General features: G+C 42.2%; 1 protein-coding gene across 3 annotated transcripts in view; it reads right to left on the bottom strand.

Moving 5' to 3' along the window:
• The window catches only part of FDXR (ferredoxin reductase), a 34795-nt gene extending 13498 nt beyond the window's left edge, over positions 1–21297 (bottom strand). Inside the window, exons 1-3 of one of the 3 annotated variants that reach the window (XM_083148057.1) lie at positions 20993–21297; positions 17835–17926; positions 14466–14561 (exon numbers count right to left, since the gene is read on the bottom strand). In XM_083148057.1, the coding sequence (XP_083004183.1) occupies positions 14466–14561; positions 17835–17926; positions 20993–21269 (465 nt within the window). In that variant the 5' untranslated portion in view covers positions 21270–21297. Of the gene's footprint in view, positions 1–14465; positions 14562–17834; positions 17933–20992 lie in introns of all 3 variants that reach the window. The other 2 variants (XM_083148056.1, XM_083148058.1) reach the window with 2 other exon arrangements.
• Positions 21298–26586: the final 5289 nt, after the last annotated feature.

Genomic DNA, 26586 nt, shown 5'->3' with positions numbered 1-26586 from the left:
TATCCTGTGTCCAGTGTGACGACATATATCCATTGTCCAGTGTGACGACATATATCCTGTGTCCACTGTGACGACATACATCCTGTGTCCAGTGTGACGACATATATCCTGTGTCCAGTGTGACGACATATATCCTGTGTCCAGTGTGACGACATATATCCTGTGTCCAGTGTGACGACATATATCCAGTGTCCAGTGTGACGACATATATCCTGTGTCCAGTGTGACAACATATATCCTGTGTCCAGTGTGACATCTAACCATTGTGTGACGGCATATATCCAGTGTCCAGCGTGACATATATCCATTGTCCAGTGTACAGGAGCTGTGTCCAGGGGCAGTGTCCAGAGGCTGTGTCCAGTGTGACGGCTGTGTCCATTGTCCAGAGGCTGTGTCCAGTGTGACGGCTGTGTCCAGTGTACAGGAGCTGTGTCCAGAGGCTGTGTCCATTGTCCAGGGGCTGTGTCCAGGGGCAGTGTCCAGGGGCTGTGTCCAGTGTCCAAGGGGCTGTGTCCAGTGTGACAGGCTGTGTCCAGTGTAAAGTAAGAAAAATAAATAAAAGTAATAAATAAAATAAAAACACATTTTTGGAGGATGATGGAGGAGGAAATAGTGGGAGTGCTGAAGCTGCTACCACCAGTCATGACAAGGCCGATACCTCTTTGTATTTGCTGTTTGGAGCATTTCTCTTTTTTTGGGATAGTTTATTAAACTGCCACCCTGTCTGCCCCTGCAGTGCCGCTCTGCCAGGTTGGAAGTGTAAGGTCCACATGTATGTGATGCCGACTGCTGTCGCTTAGCTTACTCATCCAGCTACCTCGGTATACCCTTTTGGCCCAACTACAGTAAATGAAAACAATTTTGTAAGCTGTGAAGTGATCAAAATTGACTAGAAATGAGTGGAAACTAATGTTATTGAGGTTAATAATACTTTAGGGGCAAAAACAGGCCCAAATTCTGTTATTTTAGCCATTTTTATCATTTTTTCATAAAAATCCAGATCCAAAACCAAAACCCACAAGGGTGGTTTTGCCAAAACCAATCCAGATCCAAAACACGAAGGGAGATCCAGATCCAAAACCCGAAAAATTGGCCGCCGCACATCTCTAGTTTTTATTGGAGTCGTGATCAGAAGTATTTTTTTTGTGTGAATAAAATCTTGGAGATATTCTTTTAAAAAAGAGAGACGTCCGTGATTTATGCAGTGATTATGGGGGAAATTTACTAAAGGAAATTTGTAAAAAAATAGGTGTATTTGTATCCAGAAATAGTAAATGTCAAAAATAAGTGTATTTCTGGATACAAATACACCTATTTTTTACAACTTTCCTTTAGTAAATTTCCCCCTATATGTTTGGATTTTTTGGAGCTAAAAAAGGAGGTTTATATACAAGACTGTGGTAACATCAGATTCACTCTATAACCAATAAAAATTAGCGCTGTAGAAAACCCACAAGTACTTCTATACCTAGAAAACATATCTTAACGGCTTTCTGTTTTTTTTTTTTTTTTATTGTTTCATTATTTTCCATTGTTATCGGAAGTGTTAAAACTCTATTTTGCAGCATTTAGACATTGGTTAAAAAGATGCTGATCTAATGCCTGGTACACACCAGAAGGATCCTGATTGTTAGTAGATTGTGTGATGGTCACACAGTTTGTTGGAGCACACGATTTGCTAACAATCTGCATCTGATCCAATCCCAATCCGATCTGAGTCTGTATCCAGTTGAATGGATATTTTACAGATCCTACCTGCAGCAGGTAGGCTGTGTAAAACGACAAACGACAGCGGGGACGCGCATTGGATTGGAATCGGATCTAAACATGAGGAGGATGTTTTACACTTGCGCTGCTGAATCTATATTGTTTTGCCTATGAGCTTTGCTGAACAAAAGGACAACCGGAGACACTCAGTAATAATGTAACAAAATTTTATGCATATAAGAAGAATTAGTAAAAAAGTATATATTTTAAATTTACACAGATATATTGTTAAAATCAAGTACAGTTATGATAAAGCATGCTCAATAGATATATGGGGCAGAAAACGCTTTCCACTTAGGTCACAAATATGTGTTTTAGATGCTTAATATCAAGGAGCAGAGATTATACAAGAATTGCAGCCAGTCTTGTTAGTAGCAGAAATAAGCTGTTAGATGGTGAGGGGAGGGTTGCGGGAAACACAAGCCAATGCCGATGGATAGAGGCAGATAGAATATAGAATATGCACAGAGGACAAGTAGCGTAGCACCTTTTAGCGTATGTAGTGCAGATGGAATAGTTCAGGAGACGCACTTTTGTCCTGGATAATATGCTCACCCTCCTTGAGATGGATAACCGGAGGGGCCGGGGAGCACGATGGTGAATGCTGCTCAACCCGGTGCACGTGGTGATGCTGTGTCTGTAGCTCTGACGGGGAACCCGGAAGTGTCGAGGGCTCAACCCGGAGTGAAGGCTTAGTGACGTCCGCCAGAGAGGGGGGCTCCGATAGGCTGCTGGCTGGAGTGGGAAGCCGTAGGCAGTGTTGAACGGTTGGAGATGTAGTAGGCTGGCTGTAGTTGGGCTCAATTAGTAGCGTGAGCCGGCTCCAAGATGGCGAGACTGTGATCTCAATAAGTGGGAGGTTTCTGCAGAGTAGCGGAAGTAGGCGTCAACGCGTTTCGTACCCTTGGAAACGGGAACTTTCTCAAGACAATGTCCATACATCCACCTCTATGGTATTTATCGTGTCCACATAATTGGTGTTCAATTAGCATGATTTAGTAATAAAAACAGTTGTAAGTGTCCGGTGTCAAGGAAATATAATTTCATTTCAAATAATCTATATTAGGTAATCCCAGATAAAGCATAAACAATCTAATGAGAATACAAATTCATTTATTCAATTTATTGGTAAAAGTAGTATCTAATTAGATTCAATTATGCAATCAATGGTTCAGAGAACAAAGCTATAAATTTTAAGCTACAGATTTCATTTAAAGAAAAAAAAAGGGGGGGAGGGGGAAATCAGAGACAATCATATAGATACAGATGACGGAGAGACAGATTTGTATATGAACATACAGAAAAATAGGGATCCAGTAAAAATAAATAAAAATAATAATAATAAAAATGGATTTAGTGTTCAGATGCATTAGTAGTTTGATATTCCAGTTGGGCAATCGAAATTAGAATCCAATTATATGAATTCATAAATCTTAGTTGGTAATATTAAAAAATATATATACATCAAATATATGGAAAAAACATATATATATACAAAAAAATTTTTTTTTATATGCGTAACCTTCGCATACACATCTGTATATATATTTTAAGTCAGGCAAAAAAACATATATATATCCACAAAAAGCACATATACACTGTTTAAGAAAAAAATACATAAATAGATATACTATACTTAAAGAAAGGATATGAGAGGAATTTAACAAATCACTGTATAAAGGGAATATATGGCTCATAAGGGAGCTCTAAATATGGATGTTAAAGGTTTATATGAGTGCAAACACTCCTCCAGTAGGGCAAACTGATGTGGAATATGGAAAGCAGCGTCTGCAGACCCCAGACATCATAGTATAACTAAGTGCCTGGGGTAGACCCCGATCTCCATAGCCCACTCAGTAGCCCACTGGGTTCTGCCTATTATAACCAGGAGTCTACGCAATAATCAAATAGAGGGAATAAAAGGAGAAAAAATATATGGGGGGGGGGGGGTTAATTAATCCATACATGTGAGATCTAAAGCTTCATTTAGGCCTAAGGGGTTTAAAGTTTCAAGTTTGAAGATCCATGAGGATTCCGCTATACATAGTCTTCTAAAGCGATCACCGCCTCTTTTGGTGTTCGCAATGTGTTCGATCCCCATGACTTTAAGGTCACTGGGGTCCGCATTATGATGGTGTAAAAAATGACGTGGAATGCTGTGATTTAAAGTTTTTCTCAATATATTAGTACGATGTTCCCTGAATCTGGTTTTCAGGCTCCGGGTAGTCCTGCCGACATATTGAAGTCGGCACGGACATTCAAGGACATAGACACAGTATTCTGTGTCACAATTTATAAAAGATTTTATATCAAATGTCTTCTTGTTTGTAAATGATGTTAGTTTGCTCATTTTATTACACGTGTTTACATGTAAGGCAAACGTTCTTATTACATCGGTAATTTCCTTTTGGTTTGTCAGGAAGCCAGGATTGTTGGGGGATGGTAGGAAGGGAGGGTAAAAGACTTGGACAGACGATATCTTTGATGTTCTTACTTTTTTTAAAAAACACTCTCGGTTTACTACAGGCAGTTGGGAGAATTTTGTCATATTTTAAGATCTCGGAATTCTTCAAGATGGTCTTTTTAATAGCTATGGATTTGTTATTGAACTTAGAAATGAATAAGGGGGGATTTGAATTAGAGTTCAAAACTAAATTGTTTTTTGTTTTAGATTTGAGTAGACTGCTTCTAGTTGTTGATTCAGCTAATTGGGCGGCTTCCTGTAGAAGGGTTTCAGGGTACCCTCTCCTTCTAAAGTGACCAAGCATGGATTCGGATTGTAATTTTAAGTCACTGTCAAGTGTACAGTTCCTTCTAATCCTTAGTAGTTGATTTTTAGGGATGTTGGAGACCCACGGTCTGTGGTGGCCACTCTCAAAATGTAGATAATTATTAGTGCCAACAGGTTTAATATAATTGTTAGAAATAAGTATTTGATTGTGTATTGAGAAGGCAATATCCAGGAAGGTTACCGATGTGAAACTGAAGTGGTGAGTAAAAGTGAGATTGAAATCATTCGAATTAAGAAAATTAACAAATTCAAGTGCCAAATCGTGCCCCCCTTTCCAAATAATAAAGAGATCATCGATGAAACGGCCATAGAGGACCAGATTCTCTCTATATGGGCCGCCCCATATAAGTTCTTCCTCGAGGCGGCCCATATAGAGGTTTGCAAAGCTTGGTGCAAATCTGGTCCCCATGGTCTTTTATAAATTGTGACACAGAATACTGTGTCTATGTCCTTGAATGTCCGTGCCGACTTCAATATGTCGGCAGGACTACCCGGAGCCTGAAAACCAGATTCAGGGAACATCATACTAATATATTGAGAAAAACTTTAAATCACAGCATTCCACGTAATTTTTTACACCATCATAATGCGGACCCCAGTGACCTTAAAGTCATGGGGATCGAACACATTGCGAACACCAAAAGAGGCGGTGATCGCTTTAGAAGACTATGTATAGCGGAATCCTCATGGATCTTCAAACTTGAAACTTTAAACCCCTTAGGCCTAAATGAAGCTTTAGATCTCACATGTATGGATTAACCCCCCCCCCCCCCCCCCCCATATATTTTTTCTCCTTTTATTCCCTCTATTTGATTATTGCGTAGACTCCTGGTTATAATAGGCAGAACCCAGTGGGCTACTGAGTGGGCTATGGAGATCGGGGTCTACCCCAGGCACTTAGTTATACTATGATGTCTGGGGTCTGCAGACGCTGCTTTCCATATTCCACATCAGTTTGCCCTACTGGAGGAGTGTTTGCACTCATATAAACCTTTAACATCCATATTTAGAGCTCCCTTATGAGCCATATATTCCCTTTATACAGTGATTTGTTAAATTCCTCTCATATCCTTTCTTTAAGTATAGTATATCTATTTATGTATTTTTTTCTTAAACAGTGTATATGTGCTTTTTGTGGATATATATATGTTTTTTTGCCTGACTTAAAATATATATATACAGATGTGTATGCGAAGGTTACGCATATAAAAAAAAAAATTTATTTGTATATATTTGTATATACAGGTTGAGTATCCCGTATCCAAAATGCTCGGGACCAGGAGAATTTTGGATAACGGATTATTCCGTATTTCGGAATATTTTAATATTTCAATTATGTATTTTGAAGTATCTTGCATGTATGCTGTATAAACACATAAAATACACACAAATATATTTTATTACCACATAAAATACACACAAATATATTTTATTTGTTCAAAAAACAAGGTTTCAAAACATGAAACAAAATGTGTGTACTATCTCAGATATTGAATTTGAATGCCAAGCAATCATTTTTTTGCACATATATAGTGGCAGTTACATATCATGTCCCCAGTAGTGCTGTTACAAATGTCCCCAGTGAGTTTTTAGCAAAATAAATATTTTTTTTTCACTTTCTGGCATGTATGGTTTTCGGAATAATTCGGATAACGGATACTCGGATACGGGATACTCAACCTGTATATGTTTTTTCCATATATTTGATGTATATATATTTTTTAATATTACCAACTAAGATTTATGAATTCATATAATTAGATTCTAATTTTGATTGCCCAACTGGAATATCAAACTACTAATGCATCTGAACACTAAATCCATTTTTATTATTATTATTTTTATTTATTTTTACTGGATCCCTATTTTTCTGTATGTTCATATACAAATCTGTCTCTCCGTCATCTGTATCTATATGATTGTCTCTGATTTCCCCCTCCCCCCCTTTTTTTTTCTTTAAATGAAATCTGTAGCTTAAAATTTATAGCTTTGTTCTCTGAACCATTGATTGCATAATTGAATCTAATTAGATACTACTTTTACCAATAAATTGAATAAATGAATTTGTATTCTCATTAGATTGTTTATGCTTTATCTGGGATTACCTAATATAGATTATTTGAAATGAAATTATATTTCCTTGACACCGGACACTTACAACTGTTTTTATTACTAAATCATGCTAATTGAACACCAATTATGTGGACACGATAAATACCATAGAGGTGGATGTATGGACATTGTCTTGAGAAAGTTCCCGTTTCCAAGGGTACGAAACGCGTTGACGCCTACTTCCGCTACTCTGCAGAAACCTCCCACTTATTGAGATCACAGTCTCGCCATCTTGGAGCCGGCTCACGCTACCAATTGAGCCCAACTACAGCCAGCCTACTACATCTCCCACCGTTCAACACTGCCTACGGCTTCCCACTCCAGCCGGCAGCCTATCGGAGCCCCCCTCTCCGGCGGACGTCACTAAGCCTTCACTCCGGGTTGAGCCCTCGACACTTCCGGGTTCCCCGTCAGAGCTACAGACACAGCATCACCACGTGCACCGGGTTGAGCAGCATTCACCATCGTGCTCCCCGGCCCCTCCGGTTATCCATCTCAAGGAGGGTGAGCATATTATCCAGGACAAAAGTGCGTCTCCTGAACTATTCCATCTGCGCTACATACGCTAAAAGGTGCTACGCTACTTGTCCTCTGTGCATATTCTATCTGCCTCTATCCATCGGCATTGGCTTGTGTTTCCCGCAACCCTCCCCTCACCATCTAACAGCTTATTTCTGCTACTAACAAGACTGGCTGCAATTCTTGTATAATCTCTGCTCCTTGATATTAAGCATCTAAAACACATATTTGTGACCTAAGTGGAGAGCGTTTTCTGCCCCATATATCTATTGAGCATGCTTTATCATAACTGTACTTGATTTTAACAATATATCTGTGTAAATTTAAAATATATACTTTTTTACTAATTCTTCTTATATGCATAAAATTTTGTTACATTATTACTGAGTGTCTCCGGTTGTCCTTTTGTTCAGCAAAGCTCATAGGCAAAACAATATAGATTCAGCAGCGCAAGTGTAAAACATCCTCCTCTTTTTTTGAATTCCTTGAGTGAGACCCAGCACGCTCACTTACACTTTGCGGCAGCTGTTAATCTAGTATATATACACATTTTTAATATATAATTATATTTTTCTTTGATATTTTGGTTAAGCTTTTGCTTTTCCTTAAAATCAGCGCCAGGATCTGTGAACAGAAGAGGCTCTCTTTCGGATCCTCCTACGTCCACAGAAAACCCCCTCCTCGGATCTAAACATGCCCAATCTACATCCAATTGGTCGGAATTGGATCCAGATTGATGAGATTGAGCCCTAATCGTTCTGGTGTGTGTCCTACATAAGACAGTTCAGAAAGAAAAAGTTAAATATTGACAGTAGATTGTCCTGGCATGAGTTTTCTATCACATATCCTTCTTGTGAGCCCCATCACAATTATCCCTTCTATGACACCATCACAATTATCCCTCCCATCACACCTGACACAAGATAGGAGTCATGGGGGCAGATGTATTAAGCCTTAACCAGAGATAAATGCAAGGGTGATAAAGAGAGATAAACGTCCAGCCAATCACCTGCTAACTACTGTAACTGGCATGGTGCACAGCAGTGATCCCCACCATGGCTCTAACTGTGCGGAGTTTGTATAGTCTACCTGTACTTTGCGTGGGTTTCCTCCGGGTACTCCGGTTTCCACCCACAATCCAAAAACATACTGGTAGGCTAATTGGCTCACATCAAAAATTAACCCTAGACTGTCTGTGTGTGCATGTACATGTGGTAGGGAATATAGATTGCAAGCTCCTCTGGGGCAGGGACTGATGTGAATGTTCAAATATTCTCTGTAAAGCGCTGCGTAATATGTATGCGCTATATAAGAAACTGTTAATTAATAAATAAATAAATAAATAAATAAACTGCCATGTTACAGGCTGTGTTTGAAAAAAAAAGTCAGTAAGGAGCTGATTGGTTGGACGTTTATCTCTCTATCACCCTTGCATTTATCTCTTGTTAAGGCTTAATACATCTGCCCCATTGTGCCAGTCCTCCTGATGCCTCCAGTGTATACCCGGCTCTAACATTCCATGAATAGTTGTAGATGATGTTGTAAAAATGTAGATTTTGCTGACATTCCTATATTTGCCAACGAAAACTGCCTAACCCATTAGGCAGAGCCAGGGCCAATGATCGGGTATAACCCGTATCCATATTACACCTTCAGTCTTATTGTTATTATGGACAGAGGTTGTGAATAAAACAAAATGTATTATATAGGTGTAAAGGACCAAGGCGGCCTTCAGATTACCAGCTTTACTAATATGCTGTCCATTTAAACCAGTGGTTCCCAAACTCGGTCCTTAAGGACAGCCAACAGTCCATGTTTCAGGTCACCCGGCAGGTGCACGGGTGTACTCCTTACTCACTGGCACATTAAAAAAAATTTTTATTATTTCATGTGATTCTGGGAGGAGACCTGGAAGGGATTCAGTATGAAATCCTGGCGGTCGGGATCCCGGCATTCAAAATCCCGATCGCCCCCCCCCCCCCCCCCCCCCCGGGCCCGGTGCCTCGCTACGCTCGGCACGCTAATTTATTCTCCCTCCAGGGGTGTCGTGGACACCCACGGAGGGAGAAAGTGTCGGGATTTCGGCGGTCGGGATTCCAGCGTCGGGATTTAAACTGCATCCCCCTGGAAGATGTTCACCGACTTAAACCAACTGCTGGCTTGGTCATAGTGAGGCGATAAGACTTTCCTAACCACCTGCTATAGATTTATATTTGAAAATACTTTAAACACTGAAATGCATATCTTTGGTAATACAGGTCGAGTATCCCGTATCCGAATATCCGTTATCCGAATTATTTCGAAATACGGACATTCCAGAAAGTGAAAAAAATTTTTTTTTTTGCTAAAAACTCACTGGGGACATCTGTAACAGCATCACTGGGGACATGATATGTAACTGGCACTATATATGTGCAAGACAATGATTGCTTGGCATTCAAATTCAGTGCTGAGATAGTACACATTTTGTTTCACGTTTTGAAACCTTGTTTTTTGAACAATTAAAATATATTTGTGTGTATTTTATGTGGTAATAAAATATATTTGTGTGTATATTATGTGTTTATACAGCATAAATGCAAGATACTTCAAAATACATCATTGAAATATTAAAATATTCCGAAATAATCCGTTATCCAAAATTCTCCTGGTCCCGAGCATTTTGGATACGGGATACTCAACCTGTATGCCCCATAGCTTTAATAATGTATACAAAAAAGAAAGGGGAGGGGTGGGGGTGGTATTAAGTTTTCTTTCCATCCGCTATTGTTAGGATGATTTTAAATGAGTGTACTTAGGTTCTTCACATCAGAATTTTGATCTGATCATCACCATGGGCATACCTCCCAACTTGTAGGGATACGGAGGAGAGACAGATGGATGTGCGCCGTAGGTTGCACTGAAAATTTCGGGGCGTGGCCTATACTCACGGCTCCCCGAGAGGCCACACCCCGTTTTGACGCTATGGGGGCATGACCCAGAGGCTCTGTGAGCCTCTAGCCATGCCCCCAGCCCCATGGCTGCGGTAATCACACACAGCGTTTATTCACTGCTGCTCAGCAGCCGACAGGGGGGGCTCCCAACAGCCCCCCCCCCCCCCCTCGCCACGGAAATGTCCTCGAAAACCGGGACATTCCTGCGGTTATAGGGAGGCATGCATGGGTGTATCAGGAAACAATTTTCACCGTCAATTTGTTTTATAAAATGGACAATAAAATGTTTAATTAAATCATAACCTAATGTTCCCTCCAGAGAACCAAATTCACTCAGTGGAACTCTGGAACAGGAAGAGATGGCTGCAAGTCGAGAAGATGGTGGTGAGGGGACAGACGTACATATGATTCGATGTGGTAAATTTTTCTATTCGATTTTGCTTATATAAACAAAATCGAATGCATTCGATCCCAATGTACGGCCTGTGGCATTGAAATTGAATAGAAAAATATACTGTGCAGGCAAGACTATATAGTACAGATCTGTACTATATAGTCTAATAGTGTGTACACATGGAACTATTTGCCTTCCGATGTTGACGATATAGTTAACATCGGATCGGAATTGGATGCAGATCGCAAGGGTTTTAACCCTTGCGATCCCGATGTGCGTTCAAGTATAGCAAGGCAGAAAGTCTTGTCTGCCTTGACTATATAGTGCAGATCTGCACTATATAGGTCAGACTTGTATGCAAATCGGATGTGCCTTGCGATCTGATTCCGATCGGATCGTGGATAGTATCTTAAGGCACATCTAACCGTGTGTACCCACCTTAAATCTAATGGGTTTGCCTTGCGATTCGATCCCAATCGAATCAGGATGGAATAGTAAAGCAATCACATCGTGTCTACACTCCTTAATGCCCCGTACATACGGTTCAATGTGGTCTATTTTTCTATTCGATTTAGCTTGTTTAAGCAAAATCGAATCGAAATAGAAACAAAGATTATATGTAGACTATGTAGACAAGACTATATAATACAGATCTGTACTATATAGTCCAAAACGAATGCGTTTGCCTTGCCGTGTGATTCAATCGAATCAGTACCGAATAGCAAGGCAATCACACTGTGTGTACACAACTTAAAACACATCTGGTTTGTGTCACTGGATAAACTCTGTTGTTCAAAGTTCATAGGTAGCTTGAGGTTTAAAAACAATTCCACTCACAAATCAGCGATCACTTCTATAGAAAGTTTCCAGAAGAATCCAGTAACAGCATTGCAGAGTGGCGTCTGACTTCTCTTATCACTTATTGTGCGTTTATAACAATTGAATTTCAACCTGTACTAACAGCAAACACCACTATTTTAACATATTTGTTTTTTTGCTTATTTATATACTGTACTTTTAGAAAATGCGTTATATATTGATATTTATAGTTTATTTGTAAACAGCAAGAGGGCATATTGAATTTGGATGCTTTATAAAAGTAGCATGTTGTGTTAAACTTGGAGTGAGATAAAATTGTGAGAAATAAAGTTTCAACCAACCAGCTCCTGTAATTTTTTAAACACAGCCTGTAAAATGTTAAGCAGAAGCGGATTGGCTGGTACTTTATCTCTCACAATTTTATCTGTTTCCGAGTTTTGAAATAGAATACATACTTGCCTACCTGACTCTCCATGAGGGAGAAAATGCCTGTGGTGAAACACCTTTCTAATCAATTACCTACAGATGGCGCACCCTTCATTCAGCGCTGGGGCTCGCCAGAACGCCCCTGCGATCCGGCGCTCCATCTGACTGGGACGTACGCGCATCCCAGTTTCCTATTGGTGGGGGACTTGAACCTTGCCCGTCTCCGCTTCAGGGAGATGGGCAGGGTTAGGGGGCATCGGGGACGCTCTGTAGTAAGGGGAGGCGTGCGCGTCCCCTTCCAGTGGCTGGCAAATCTACCGCCTGCAAGGAAGAGGGACACTCCATCTGTAGCCTATCACAGGTGATCATACAAGTCCAGGAACGGTGCATTTTCTCCCTCATGGAGAGGGTCAGGTAGGCAAGTATGATATAATATAAGAAATATAAGTTTTGTGGGGCAATTTGCTTATTATGTTGTGTCAGAACACGTAGAATTGAAAATGTTTTTTGACCAGGTGTATCTATTTCAGCCTCTAATCACAGGACTTTGGAGCAGGCTTTCTCTGAAAACATATTTCCCCACAGACAACTAATTAACTGAATTGCATGGATATTTAAAACACCACAAATCCTTCCAGCATTTACCAACAAGCATTACATGCAAGTCATGTGTGAGGATTACTTATATATTATCCCATAAACAAAGATTATATGTGGACTTTTATTTTGAAATCCTACCAAATTCCATCTATTCATCACATACCAGACCCTCATTAACACATATCTCATGCTCTCTACCATGCTGTAAGGGGTAAGGAGGGGGAAATGGAGCGAAGTGGTTAAAATATTTTAAGATTTTTATTGTAAGGAGACAATTATGTTCTGTATTATATTCTGAAAACTAGTTGTTTTAAAAACCTTTCACCACTTTTGAAGGTGTTAGTGTAAATAGGTGAATTACAAAAATTGTCATCTGCAGTTACAGCTTGTTAATGAATTTGAGCACATTTGTTTCTGCGGAAAAAACTACTGCTCACTCCTAACTCAATTAGTCCTCTGTGACTGCCAACCGCAATTGTCAAGACTGGGAGCAAGGGGACATAGCAAGATAAAACTGCATGCAGGTTATCTGCGGTTGCAAAACGAAATTTAAATAATAAATAATCCAGTATATGACGTTAATAGGTCTACATTATGTTAAACTAATTAAAGAAGCAGAGATTTTTGAAGAAAATGGCACAATCTCCAGCAAGTGACCCTTTTAGATGTGTCATGGGAGGTTGTGGGACACCTCAGTCCCCATGCACGTGAGTCCTTGCAAAAGTCTCTTATCTGCAAGGCTATGCTATCTAAACATACTGTTCAAGGGCTCATCTTTCTTATCTCCTGCATACAGCCTTTCATATCTTTGTCATTGCATCCAACTGCTCTGGTATACAAGCCCCTGAGAGGACTCAAATCAGATCTTTGCACAGCTCAAGGTGATAGACAGTACCATCTTTTTCAAATACATAAGTGTACAAACCTGTTTTTGTTAGAGGGGGGAAACTCTTTTGTACTGATATAGTGCTGCCTTTTTCCCTTTCCAGAATAGCTGTATTTTAGATACATCCACCATATGGATATTAACCGTTTGAATGCCAAGTGAATTTGTCACAACATATGTGAAAATTGGCAAGCAAACATTTTTATTTATCACAATGAATGACCTGCAATGTTTATCTTTTATAGGAGATATATATATATATATATATATATATATATATATATATATATATATATATATATATATATATATTATACACAGCATTTTTTATTCAAACAAATGTTAGCGCCGCTGGCCGTTTAAGCATATATTTTGCACATCTCTCAGAGATGCTGGAACTCAAAGTAATAATGCAGGCTTTAATATATTGTTGTGTTAGTGACGTTCTATAGAAATCTTTCCTGTATACTGGGGCTAATTCAGCTTGGGTTGTAGATTTGCTATTTTAGTGCACACTCTGCAGCACGCATGCGTGAGCCCTGAAACTGCAGTTGCATTTTACAGGGGGGCAGCGGCTTTGTGACGTCATTTGCAGCCACTGTGACCCAAAACATGGGGGCCTGCTTCTGCCTTCACAGCTAGTCTCACATTTCCAGGCTACCCAAGAAATGCAAGCACTTCGCTATTAGGCATTTAACACAGCCTGCTGAACTCGCACTGTTTGAGGGCTGAAATCAGCCGGACTTCACCCAAAAGTGTTCGGAGCCCTATGGGGTAGCGAGCACTTTTGTGCGAATCTCCATCACAGCCGTGATGAATTGCACCTGTGAAAGCATCACCACTAATTGGATTGACCACTTAAGGTGCATACACACTGTACAATTTTTTTGACCAATTTCATTGAAAGACATTTCCCTTGAACCCAGTGTCCTGGACGAAAGATGTTGACGAAACATACTGACGAAAGACGAAAGATCTAGCTACAGTTTCTAGGCTCTTGAAAGATATCCAAATAGAGCTGCATGCACAGTTGAGGAACAACCTTGATGAACAACTGGTGGGTATGCGCATCATCATTTGTTGCAAAGGCACTGAAAGATATTTTGACCAATTTCATTCAGAATGGCCGAAATGAACTAAATTAGTCAAAAAAGTTCATGAGGGAGGGAGGGAAAAATCAACCATCTTTTATTCATTCACAATCTACATTTCCCTTACCTTTACTTCAGGGTGATCAGGTGCCACACCAAAGCGAACCAAACCAAAAGGAACCGGAAGTTTCTCATAAATGTCCACCACTGCCTTTGTGTGGTGCTAAAATAAGAAAACATAGGGGGAACCTGAGTTTGCTTCAACATACAGTACAGAAGACCGACGAAGAAAATGCTCATTTATGAAAGAAACACATGATGAATATAGCAATTAAAAGCATGTGACATGAAAAGGAAATTGTTTCTTGATGTGCGGTAATGCAAATCATTAATGGTATTGAGCATACACAATAGTCATATCATTATCGTTCATGACATAACGTCTAGTGTGTATGGGGCTTAACATAGGCAAGACACGTTCATTTATTCAACATTTACCTAATATATTATTATAACGGAGGAGAAAAGCAGTACAGGTGGGGTGGGTGTCCTTCTCTGAAGTTTGTATACTCCCATCCATTTTTCCTATTAATAAAACTGACTAACATAACAATGTATTTGCCCTTACTGTAAAAATCCACTTGTTTAGATGGAAAGCAAATGTTTTTCATCTAAACCAAAACCTTAAACCAGCTTAATTATGTTGGTTAAACAAGTTTGATAAGCATACAGACATTTGCCTTTGAGTGAACTGTTATTTAAATAGTTAGGGTCATATGTACAGGTTGAGTATCCCATATCCGAATATCTGTTATCCGAATTATTCCGAAAACCATACATTCCAGAAAGTGAATTTAAAAAAAAATGTTTTGCTAAAAACTCACTGGGGACATTTGTAACAGCACTACTGAGGACATGATATGTAACTGGTACTATATATGTACAAGAAAATGATTGCTTGGCATTCAAATTCAAAATCAAATTTTGTTTCATGTTTTGAAACCTTGTTTTTTGAACAAATAAAATATATCTGTATGCTTTTCATGTGTTTATACAGCGTAAATGCAAGATACTTCAGAATACATCATTGAAATATTAAAATATTCCGAAATACGGATTAATCTGTTATCCAAAATTCTCCTGGTCCCGAGCATTTTGGATAAGGGATACTCAACCTGTACTAACGGAGGCACGGTATTTTGAAGCTTCATAAGAGCTCTTTCCAGCGTCTATGCCGCCATTGGCTAAAAGCAGTTTACACCATCTGAAGACTGTGTAAACCAGTGGTACCCATACGCGGTGCTTAATGCACCCCAAAGGTCCAGGTTTTAAGGATCTCTATACTTGAGCTCAGGAGAATTAATCAGTACCACAGTCATTTTGAATTAAGCATCTGTGCTCAGCCCTGGATATCTTGAGGGAAACCACTGGTGTAAACTAATGTTGCATTCGGTCTCTGCACTTGCGTGTTAATATGCAGAGACCGAAACATCAAATCATTCCCCCCCCCCCCATCTGCGCAACAGGCTGGATGTGGTCATAGCTGACATCAAAGACCTACCCCAAAAACACCTTGCTTCCACCTCTAATTTCCGGCTTCTTGTCAAACTGCGATTGCTATACAGATATTTATTTGCAATGTGTGTATGAGCAATTTAAAGGCTGCATACGTGCAGTTATTTGATAATTAGCCAGAATGTGAATTCTCTACATAGCGACCAATGCTGAAGTAGGCCCATAGCCACAAACCGCAACATGATGCAGGAACTTCAGTTTCTACATAATTATATGGAAAAAGCTTGAGAAATATACCCCTTAAGAACTGCACCACAGATAAACATTTACAACATAAGGAATGTTTTTTGTGTAGGCGTTACAAGAATATGGATAGAAAATAGGAATTCATACGGGGACAAAGCTGATTGTGTAGGTTTGTTTATTGCCTCATTCACCACACAGAACTTACATCAATTTTAGCAATAGTAGAACAGGAAGAACATTATGCCAACAATTAATCTCACTGAACATTATAAATCTGCCGCACCTGCCGTATAATATGGTCTTGCTATTTAGTTTTGTTCATAACTCTGAGTCAAGCCAACAGTCTACTAACTACCCAATGAGAGCAAAACTAATTCTGCGTAAAAGTCACTATACAAAATGGGGTGGCTTGCTGGAATATGGGTTTCACCTGTGTAATAATAATCACAGCACTAAAGCAATTAAGTCCGTATCACAATGGATATTTTCATTTTAATGAAATATCCCGACTATGAGTTAGCGTAACTGTAAGGGACAAAAGTAGTGATAACGGCTGCCCCTGAAAGGAACATCCTCAGCACAATGGAGGATTCTTTCACATTTGTGAAAGTTTTTGACACCTTAGGGAATAGGACACTATGAGCTCCATGTTGGACCTGGGAGCTGGAGGTAGGCATACACCTTAATAGGCATAAAAAGGTTTATGCCTTCAAAGAATGACAGAAACCAGTTCAGGGGCGCATTTTCCATTAGGCATGTGCCTAGGGGCAGCACTTGGATGCTTGTGTTGGTACTGTCATTCAGAAATGTACCAATAAATGCAAAAAGTTATTAAACCTATACTTTACCATACGCCAACCTGAATGGAGTATAAATGGGTAGGACATGCAAATACTGCCCAATTAAACTGTCCTAGATAGTAAATATGTATTAGTAGCTTATTTCCCATTACTCTATTAAATCTGCCATCATCAAATTAACATAATTATACTGGGCAGGGGGGGGGCTTACTGTTGTGCCTAGGGGCACACATCCCTAAATGTGCCCCTATCAAAGAGGCCAACTCCAAAAAGCATTTTTGGTACATAGGTGTTATAGTCCCCACTGATGGTAATGGGGAACGTGGTCTGCAGCAGTAGGTAGTATAGTATAGCACAGGCTCTCTCTTTGAAATCACCTCCAATAGGCTATTAGTACAGTGCTGTTGAAGAACATTATACAAACATTTTGTGAAATTTGCCATGATAAATAGGCCCCTAGATGCCAAAATTGCCAATCTGTCTGCTATGCTTATACAGTTCTGGGTAATTGAAAAGATAACACTCACTATGAAGCATTATGGAATTTGTGCAGAACGAAAGCAGTGCATCTTATAACATATGGCTGTATGCTGTAAAGTCCAATCGCTCTTTCAGAGAACATTATTTTCAAATCCATTCAACTTCAACTTAGTGCATCTACTGCTTGTTTCCATGGTTACAGAGTTAAGAACCTATCTGCCAAATGGCATCAACAAGGTATTTGCTAATTTACAGCAAATAACTTTAGATGCACTTCCTATTTCAAGTACCAGGATTGATTCTAATACATTGTAGCAAATAGCAGAAGGATCTTAATTAGGCAATATAACTTTTTTTTTATTATTTCCAGTCATTCCCTTGTCTTCAGCCTTTTATTACTAACATTAGCACGTGAGGGATTTGGAAATGCACTTGATGATAACAGAAATCTTTACCTTCAACAGATGTTGAGCTGTGTAAAATCCAGCTGGACCACTGCCAACAATGCAGATTTTGGGTGGGTGGGATGTGGACGACAGTTTTCGCACTGTACCTTGGTATAATTAAACGTTAAACATTAATTACAATATTAGGGTGCTGTAGATAATATCTGGAAGTAGCGCTCAAAGAATATTAAACTATTACTCCTGGATAGAGAGCTTTGTAGAGTATCAATAAGTAATTACTGGGACAGGTTGGGTACAAAATCTCTGCAGTCGTGATCCCACCAGAAGACCAACAGAATCCCAACGAATTGCAGTATTTTATCCATAATTCACACAATTTCAGAAGTCTAACCCTACCCTCCTTCTCCCACAGCCTAAACCTAAATCTGTCCAATCCTTGCAACTTCCCTTTACCCCACTACTTAATGGTGGGATTCTGTCCATCGGAATCCCACTATCGGTCTTTTGACTTACAGGATCCCAACTGCTGGGATTCTGACCGTATCCCACCAGGAGAGATTCCTCAGTATTCCGGTACAATCACATCCCTACTCGGTATTACTTCAACAACATTGCTGTAAAGCAGGGATGGTGAACCTTTGGCACTATACATCCCAGCATGCTATGCTACAGTTTTGCTTTTTGACCATGCTAAAACTGTTGCAAAGCATGCTGGGATGTGTAGTTCAACAACAGCTGGAGGGCCAAAGGTTCCCCATTCCTGCTGTAAAGCAAGAACTAAAAGTCCAAGCATGACAGCACTACTGTGTGTAATTAGGGTGTGTAGTCCAAGATTCCCCCATATACTCAATATTGTGTTCATATAGTACACTTTTAAGTTGAGACTCCTTCAACTTGGAGTAACACCCCTCCCACTTGTTTTAAACTATTTTTTTTTTGTTTAGGTATTTATAGACTGCATATTGAAGGTATTAAGGTACTTAAACATTAGACAATATCATTAACAATGTTCGCAGTAATGACCATTATTAATGATAGTTAATTTGGGGCACTATTAATTTACCACATTTTCTACTAATATTACATTTTCCAAAATTTGTAACACTCTCTACCATGTAACCCCTTTTAACCCCTAGCTTTTAAAAAAAATTTACTCACTAACGCTTAAGATTACACAGGTCCGATTTGGCCTATTTTCATCCGATGGATTGGATGAAAACGAGCCAAATCTGAGGTGTTTGATTCTAATTGGCATACTCCCCTTTGTGATTGCGCAGTGGAGCGATGTTGAGCAACTGTGCATTCACATAAAGTTTTATGCACATGTGCAGCCGCTTGGTGTGAGTTGGCGCAACAAACTGCTTGTCCACACCTAGCAGTGTGGGCGGCGGACTGCACCCATGGAAATACCCAGCATTTCATGGGCGTTACCATTTAAATGGCCTGGTGACAGTGGTTGTCAGCTGCCCACCCACTTCCCATACAGGGCACCTGCAGACATAAGCGCCTGCTATATCATTTGATGGTCGTAACCATATAATGATTATGTCCCCGCACGCAAGGCTGCGGATGGATATTTATGCTAAACATCCATTCACAAGCCTGCGGGGAAAACGGCTTGTAACGCTTCGTACTGGCGGCGTTAAAATGACACGCAAAGCTGCAAATTTTGCAACTCTGCGTGTCAACTCTCTTATGTGCAGCACATAAAATAAAATTAGAATCGGACCATCAGCAACACATCGCAGGTGCTTTTTAGGGTACTTGTTTCCTAGCACGGCGCCACTGATTTTAATTGTATGCAATCGGGTTGCAAAAATTGGGCCAATCGCATCGCATGCAACCAAATTGCATGCAATGCGATTGACCCAACCGACCCGATTTTTTACATTAGAACCAATGTTAAATGGTCCCTGAGACACGATTTTATATTGGCCCCAATGTTAAATGCCCACTAGACCCCATATTTCATTCTATGTCCCCCATTGTTAACGCCACGAGCAACGTGAACCCGAAGCGTGGCGAGCGCAGCGAGCCCACGTCGGCGTGGAGTTGATCTTATATAGTGTGGCGAGCGCAGCGAGCCACCGAGCCCGAAGCGTGGCGAGCGAAGCGAACCCCACGAGGGGACGCGCATTACTTCACAGGTATTATGCGTGCCCTCGCCACACTATATAAAATAAACTCCACGCCAACGTGCATAGTGGGGATATGAAAAGGTCGGAGTACGCGTACCGCCGACGCTCACCACACTTCGGGTTGGCGTTCATCGTGGGGTGGCGTTAACAATGGGGGGAGGCATTTGACATAGAAATTACCCATCAGGGTGGGTATACAATCAAAAATTGGGTATGGGGGGCCATTCAACATTGGTTCCTATGTAAAATCGGGTCCATCGCATTGGTTGCATTGTATGCCATTATAATGGCATACAATGGACCCAATTTTACATAGGAATTTAACATTACATACAATGCTTACAATGGTATGGGGGGCCATTTAACATTGGTTCCTATGTAAAATCGGGTCCATCGCATTGGTTGCATTGTATGCCATTATAATGGCATACAATGGATCTGATTTTACATAGGAATTTAACATTACATACAATGCTTACAATGTAAAATCGGGCCGGTCGCATCGCATGCCATTATAATGGCATGCGATGGACCCGATTTTACATTTTTCGGGAAACCTCAAAAAAAGAAGCCTGAAATCGGGTTGGTCGGCTCCCATCACATACCTTAAGTTAAGGTATGTGATGGGACTCGATGGGCGCCGTGCTAAGAAACAAGTACCCTTTTTAGAACCTGCGATGTATCGCATGTCATTTCTCCTAAACCCCCCCCCCCCCCCCCTACACAATAGCATTCTGAACAAAACAAAAAGTGCTAAATAACTATATTGTAGTATTAAAATGTATTTAACTTTTTTTACAATACATATTGCTTCCTTAAGTCTGGAAATTCGTTCTATGTAAGCTGTGGCTCTCCTGCTGCTGTCGAACTACAAGTCCCATCATTGAGAGTATGAGACTTGTAGCGCCACAACAGCTTTTTATATACAGCATTCTGAAAAACAGTGATCAACTTATGCATTCTTATGCCCCGCTCCCAGTTGTACAGAGTCTCAGACTAGAGAGCAGCGCCTCCCATCTCCTCCTACCGCGGCCTGCCCGGCTTCCCCCTTCCTGTGCATCGTCTCACCCAGACATCTTCCGGTGGTGACAGAGCCTCTCCTGCCGGGGAGCATGCACCGAGCATGGTGCCACATCCAGCTACAGCGGGGCGTCATCCTAAGTGACAGCAGCCAGGCCGAGTCTGAACCAGGGGCTGGAGTGGTGAAAGCTCCACCTCGCTCACACTCCTCCCGCCCATCGATACTGAACCTTGAGTAGATAGCGGGCTGATTCCATGGCAACGGCTGCAACGCATATATCCGGCACAGTGGCCTTGTACTTGAAGTGTAATGTGCTACATTCATCGCTGACAACCTAATATATATGTCGTCTTGTGCTGCTGCTTCATTGCACGGATAAGGCATCAGCTGCAGTGCCTAAAGTATGCGCAGATCATTATTAGGATTCACGTGATAAAATACTTGTCATCCATCTTTACAGCTGGATGTTTTACCTCATTGTTCAATGACAATACTCAGGGGTTGATGTAACAATCAGGCAAGAGTGGAGAAGTTGCCTGTTACACTTGTATCACACCTGTCCAGGGTGTGGATCATTAGGTCACCAGCAAGTTGGTAGACAGTCGTTAGGTCGACATTAGCCTCAGCCTTTGTCGACATGCAGGAAGGTCGACATGGGCTAGGTTGACATGATCATTAGCTCAACATGTGTTAGGTCGACAGTCAAAAGGTCGACATGGGGGTTTCCCCCTTTATTTTCATCCCGCATGTCGACATGGACACTGAAAAGTAGCACCGCGTCCCCTCACATAGCTGGCTGCGCTCGCCATGCTTTGGGCACGCTGCCTCGCTTCGCTCGCCACAGTATTTTATTCTCCCACCATGCCCTAGTGGACGGTAGGGCATGAAATACCGCCTGTCGGCACATGTCGGCTCGAAAAAATGTAAAAAAAAAACATGTTGACCTAATGACTCTGTCTACCTAGCCCATGTCGACCTAAACTCATGTTTACCTTCCTGCATGTCGACCTAGACTCATGTCGACCTAAATGCATGTCAACCTAATGGTGTTGACCTAATGACCGTCGACCAACATGTTGGTGACCCAATGACCGTATCCCCACACATCTATCCTAGGTATGATACAAATTTACAACAGAATGCATGATCTCCGTGTGACTTGGGGCCCTATTCTGATTGACACGCTCCCCTGCGTGTGCAGTTATTTATGCATATGTGCAGCAGTTGCGTACAAGCACCCACAGTTAACAGATTATTTGCAGGGCGCTGACACAGTGCGGGCGGGGGACAGCGGGCCGGGGGTTTCGTCCATAGGAATGCCCAGCGTTTCATGGGCGTTCCCATGGTAATTCCCCAATGATGCGGGGTATGGGCAACTGACATCAGTGGATGTCAGCTGCCCACCCGCTTCACGCACAGGGCTCCACAGAGGTGTCTCAGGTCTGCGAGCACTGGAGACAGGGCCGGCGCCACCACTAGGCAAATCTAGGCATTTGCCTAGGGCGCCGGCCACTGGAGGGTGGCATTTTGCCCCCCCCTCCCCGTGCCGCGGGGGTACCTGTCCTGCGGCGCTGTGCATTTAAAGCTGGCGGCGGAGGCAGCGAGGGGTCCCTGCAGTCAATTAGAAATAACGAGCGCTATCCGCCGGGCTATGCGGAAGCGCTTCTGTTGTGAAAACACTGGCAGCACGGCGCACGCTGATCTCAGCCAATCAGCGTGCGGCCAGTGTTTTCACAACAGAAGCGCTTCCGCATAGCCCGGCGGATAGCGCTCGTTATTTCTAATTGACTGCAGGGACCCCTCGCTGCCTCCGCCGCCAGCTTTAAATACACAGCGCCGCAGGACAGGTACCCCCCGGCACCGGACAGAGCCTCAGGACAGGTACCCCCCGGCACCGGGGCGCGTCCACCCCGACTCGCCTGGGGCGCTCCGGTGCCTTGCACCGGCCCTGACTGGAGAAATTATTCGATGGTTGCCGATCATTGAATGATTTCTCCCCTGCACCCAAGACTTCGAATGGATGTTTATGCAAGCAGGTGGCAGGCGGCATCTGGAGGACTTTTGCAGCCTTGCGAGTCAACCAGAAGAACCTTCTTGGTAACATAGAGCATCTTTGTGTGCAATTTTCTCCATTCAAATGCCTCTTATTTGCAAAAACCGTGGGAATAGGACACACAAATTAAAATATGTGGCATGTCTAACCAGGTATGGATTGTATGGTCGACCTTAAGATGGTCGACACCACTATGTCGACATACTGCAAGGTCGACATGGGTCTAGATCTACATGGGACAAGGTCGACATGTCGTTAGGTCGACACACTCATTAGGTCAACATGGTCTAAGTCGACAGTAAAAAGGTCGACATGGGGGTTTTCACTGTTTTTTACCCGAATGTTGACACAGTTGACATTGACACGGGATTAAGTGCACTGCGTCTCCTCACGTGGCTCACTGTCGGCTCAAAAAAGTGTCGACCTTTTGACTGTCGACCAAGACAATGTTACATAGAAACATAGAATTTGACGGCAGATAAGAACCACTTGGCCCATCTAGTCTGCCCCTTTTTTTAAACATGTTACCTCAAACCATATTTGATCCTTATTTTTTTGTAAGGATATCAATATGCCTATCCCAAGCATGTTTAAATTGTACTACTGTATTTGCCTCTACCACCTCTGATGGGAGGCTATTCCACTTATCTACTACTCTTTCTGTGAAAAAATTCTTCCTCACATTTCCCCTGAATCTTCCTCTCTCTAGTTTCAGTGCATGTCCTCGTGTTCTGTTGCTCCTCTTCCTGTGAAGAATGTCTCCCACCTGTACCTTGTTAAAACCCTTGATATATTTGAAAGTTTCTATCATGTCCCCCCTTTCCCTTCTCTGCTCTAAAGTATACATATTAAGATCTTTTAGTCTTTCCTGGTACGTTTTGTGATGTAGGCCATGCACCATTTTAGTTGCTCTTCTTTGTACAGTCTCTAATGTATTTATATCCTTCTGGAGATATGGCCTCCAGAACTGAACACAATACTCTAGGTGAGGTCGTACCAATGACCTATACAGTGGCATTATTACTTCTTTCTTTCTACTGCTGATACCTCTCCCTATGCAACCAAGCATCTGACTTGCCTTCTTCATTGCTTTGTTACATTGCCTACCTGCTTTTAAATCCCCTGAAATAGTGACACCTAGATCCCTCTCCCTCAGTAGTTTCCATTATAGTGCCATTTATACTATATTGAGTCTTTGGATTTCTGAGACCCAAGTGCATGATTTTGCATTTTTTGGCATTAAACTGTAGTTGCCATTCTCTTGACCATTTCTCTAATCTACCTAGATCCTCAATCATTTGTTTTACCCCTCCTGGTGTGTCTACCCTGTTGCATACCTTTGTGTCATCTGCAAAAAGGCACATTTTACCCTCAATTCCATTTGCAATATCACCAATAAAGATATTAAAAAGCACCGGTCCAAGTACAGATCCCTGGGGTACTCCACTTGTAACCTTTCCCTCCTTTGACTGTACTCCGTTTACTACAACTCTCTGTTTTCTGTCCTGCAACGACGCTCTTATCCATTCAACTATTATAAGGCCCCCATACATTAGTCCAACTTGTCCTAAGGACAAGTCGGACCTGATTTCCCCCTGCAGCTCCCCGGGAGGGGGACACACGATTAGGCACTGATGTGCCAAGTTTTGCAAATGATACATCGCATGCGATGTATCATTTGCAACTTTCGGGGAGCTAAAGGTGGAGGGAGCAGGGGGGCTGGGGGCGCTGGATGGGGGACATCCAGGTGGCGGGTGGAGGACGCTGCGAGGTGGCTGGGGGCGCTGCTAGTAGCCCAAAGGCAGCGGACGCTGCGGGGGACACAGGCGGCAGTAACGTAGAGGCAGGCAGGGGGAGCTGGGAGCTGTCAGCGCTGGAGAAAAAAAAAGCCCATACAATGAATGGGCGGCCTGTGATTGGCTGAGCGCTCTCTCAGCCAATTGCTAACTGGCTGAGAGAGCGCTCAGCCAATCACAGTCTGCCCATTCATTGTATGGGCTTTTTTTTTTCTCCAGCGCTGACAGCTCCCGGCTCCCCCTGCCCACCTCTACGTTACTGCCGCCTGTGCGTTAGCTGCCTCTGCGCTACTAGAAGCACCCCCCGCCCCCCCCCCCTGCTCCCTCCACCGGACGGAGCATTGACAGCTCCCTGCTCCAGATCCCCCTGCCCATCTCCCTCGCCAGCATCCGCCGCCTGTGTCCCCTGCCCGGCTGCACATAAGATTTAGCAAATCTTATGTGCAGCCGGTCCGACCTCCCGACTCTGCCGGTCCGACCTCCCGGGTGTCTATACCTGCGATTTGGCCCGATTTCACTGCCCGATCCATCTGAATCGGGTGAAATCGGGACCAAATCGCATAATGTATGGGGGCCTTTAGAATCCAATCCCAAGCTTTCAAGTTTATTTAACAGTCTGCGATGTGGGACAGTGTCAAAAGCTTTACTAAAGTCTAGATAAGCTACATCTACAGCCCCACCTTGATCTATTACTTTAGTCACCCAGTCAAAAAAGTCAATAAGATTTGTTTGACATGATCTTCCCCCAGTAAACCCATGCTGTTTCGGATCCTGTAAATTGCTGGTTTTGAGATATTCTACAACTCTTTGCTTTAAGAGTGTTTCCATCAATTTCCCTACTACTAATGTAAGGCTCACTGGTCGATAGTTGCGTACCTCTTCCTTGCTTCCACTTGTGCAGTGGGACTACATTCGCTGTTTTCCAGTCCTCTGGAATTACTCCAGTAGCTAGTGACTGGTTGAATAATTCTGTTATTGGTTTTACCAGCTCCCCTTTAAGATCTTTTAGTATCCTTGGATGTATCCCATCTGGCCCCATTGATTTATCCACTTTCAGTTTTGAGAGTTCTATGAGGACTTTCTCCTCTGTAAATGTAGATAATCGGGGTGGTTACAGCGCTTATTTACCTTTTGTATGTGGGGCAGCTTAACTGAGTGGTCCGTGCTCAAAAATAGTATAAATCAGAGGTTTTAGTTAAGCGCTCTCCTTTGTATGTGTAAATGAGTGACAAAATGCTGATAGTGTGAAATCAAAAATGTCTTTTATTTTTATAGTTGTAAGTACATGTACATATGAAATCAGGGTGAAGGTGAGAGCCTTGAATGAGCCCCGTTGGGGAATTGGGGTGCCAGCATGCCCCTTTCTACCATAAGCCTAGCAGGCTTATGTCTCATACAGGTGGGGGTGGTGAGGAGGCTGCTAGTGATAAGCCCTTGCGGGTGTAAGGGGTCAGCAGAACCCTTTAACCATAAGCCAGCAGGCTTATGTCTTATGTGAGCAGATGAGAGTAGGGAAAGGGGTTGTGAATGGGGCAAGTGGGTGGGAGTACAGTCCAGAGCAAACAACAGCAAAGGGGGGCTGGAGGCAAAGTCACTTGATCACTGTGTGGGTTGTGCTGGGTGGCGGCGTCCCGCTCCCAGGAGTCTTACCCAAGTGATCCTCTTGCAGAGTGGTACGCAGCGGTGCTGTGCTGAAGTCCCGGGCTGTCAGTGCCAATCCGAGGTGAGGGATGCTCACCCGGCTGGCTTGTGAAGTGTGTAGCCGCTCCGCTGGAAGTACGGCCTGCTCGGA

Source organism: Crinia signifera, chromosome 6 (genome assembly GCF_055691185.1).
Source record: "Crinia signifera chromosome 6, ASM5569118v1, whole genome shotgun sequence".
Classification (NCBI taxonomy): domain Eukaryota; kingdom Metazoa; phylum Chordata; class Amphibia; order Anura; family Myobatrachidae; genus Crinia; species Crinia signifera.
This window is presented reverse-complemented; position numbering and strand designations above follow the sequence as displayed.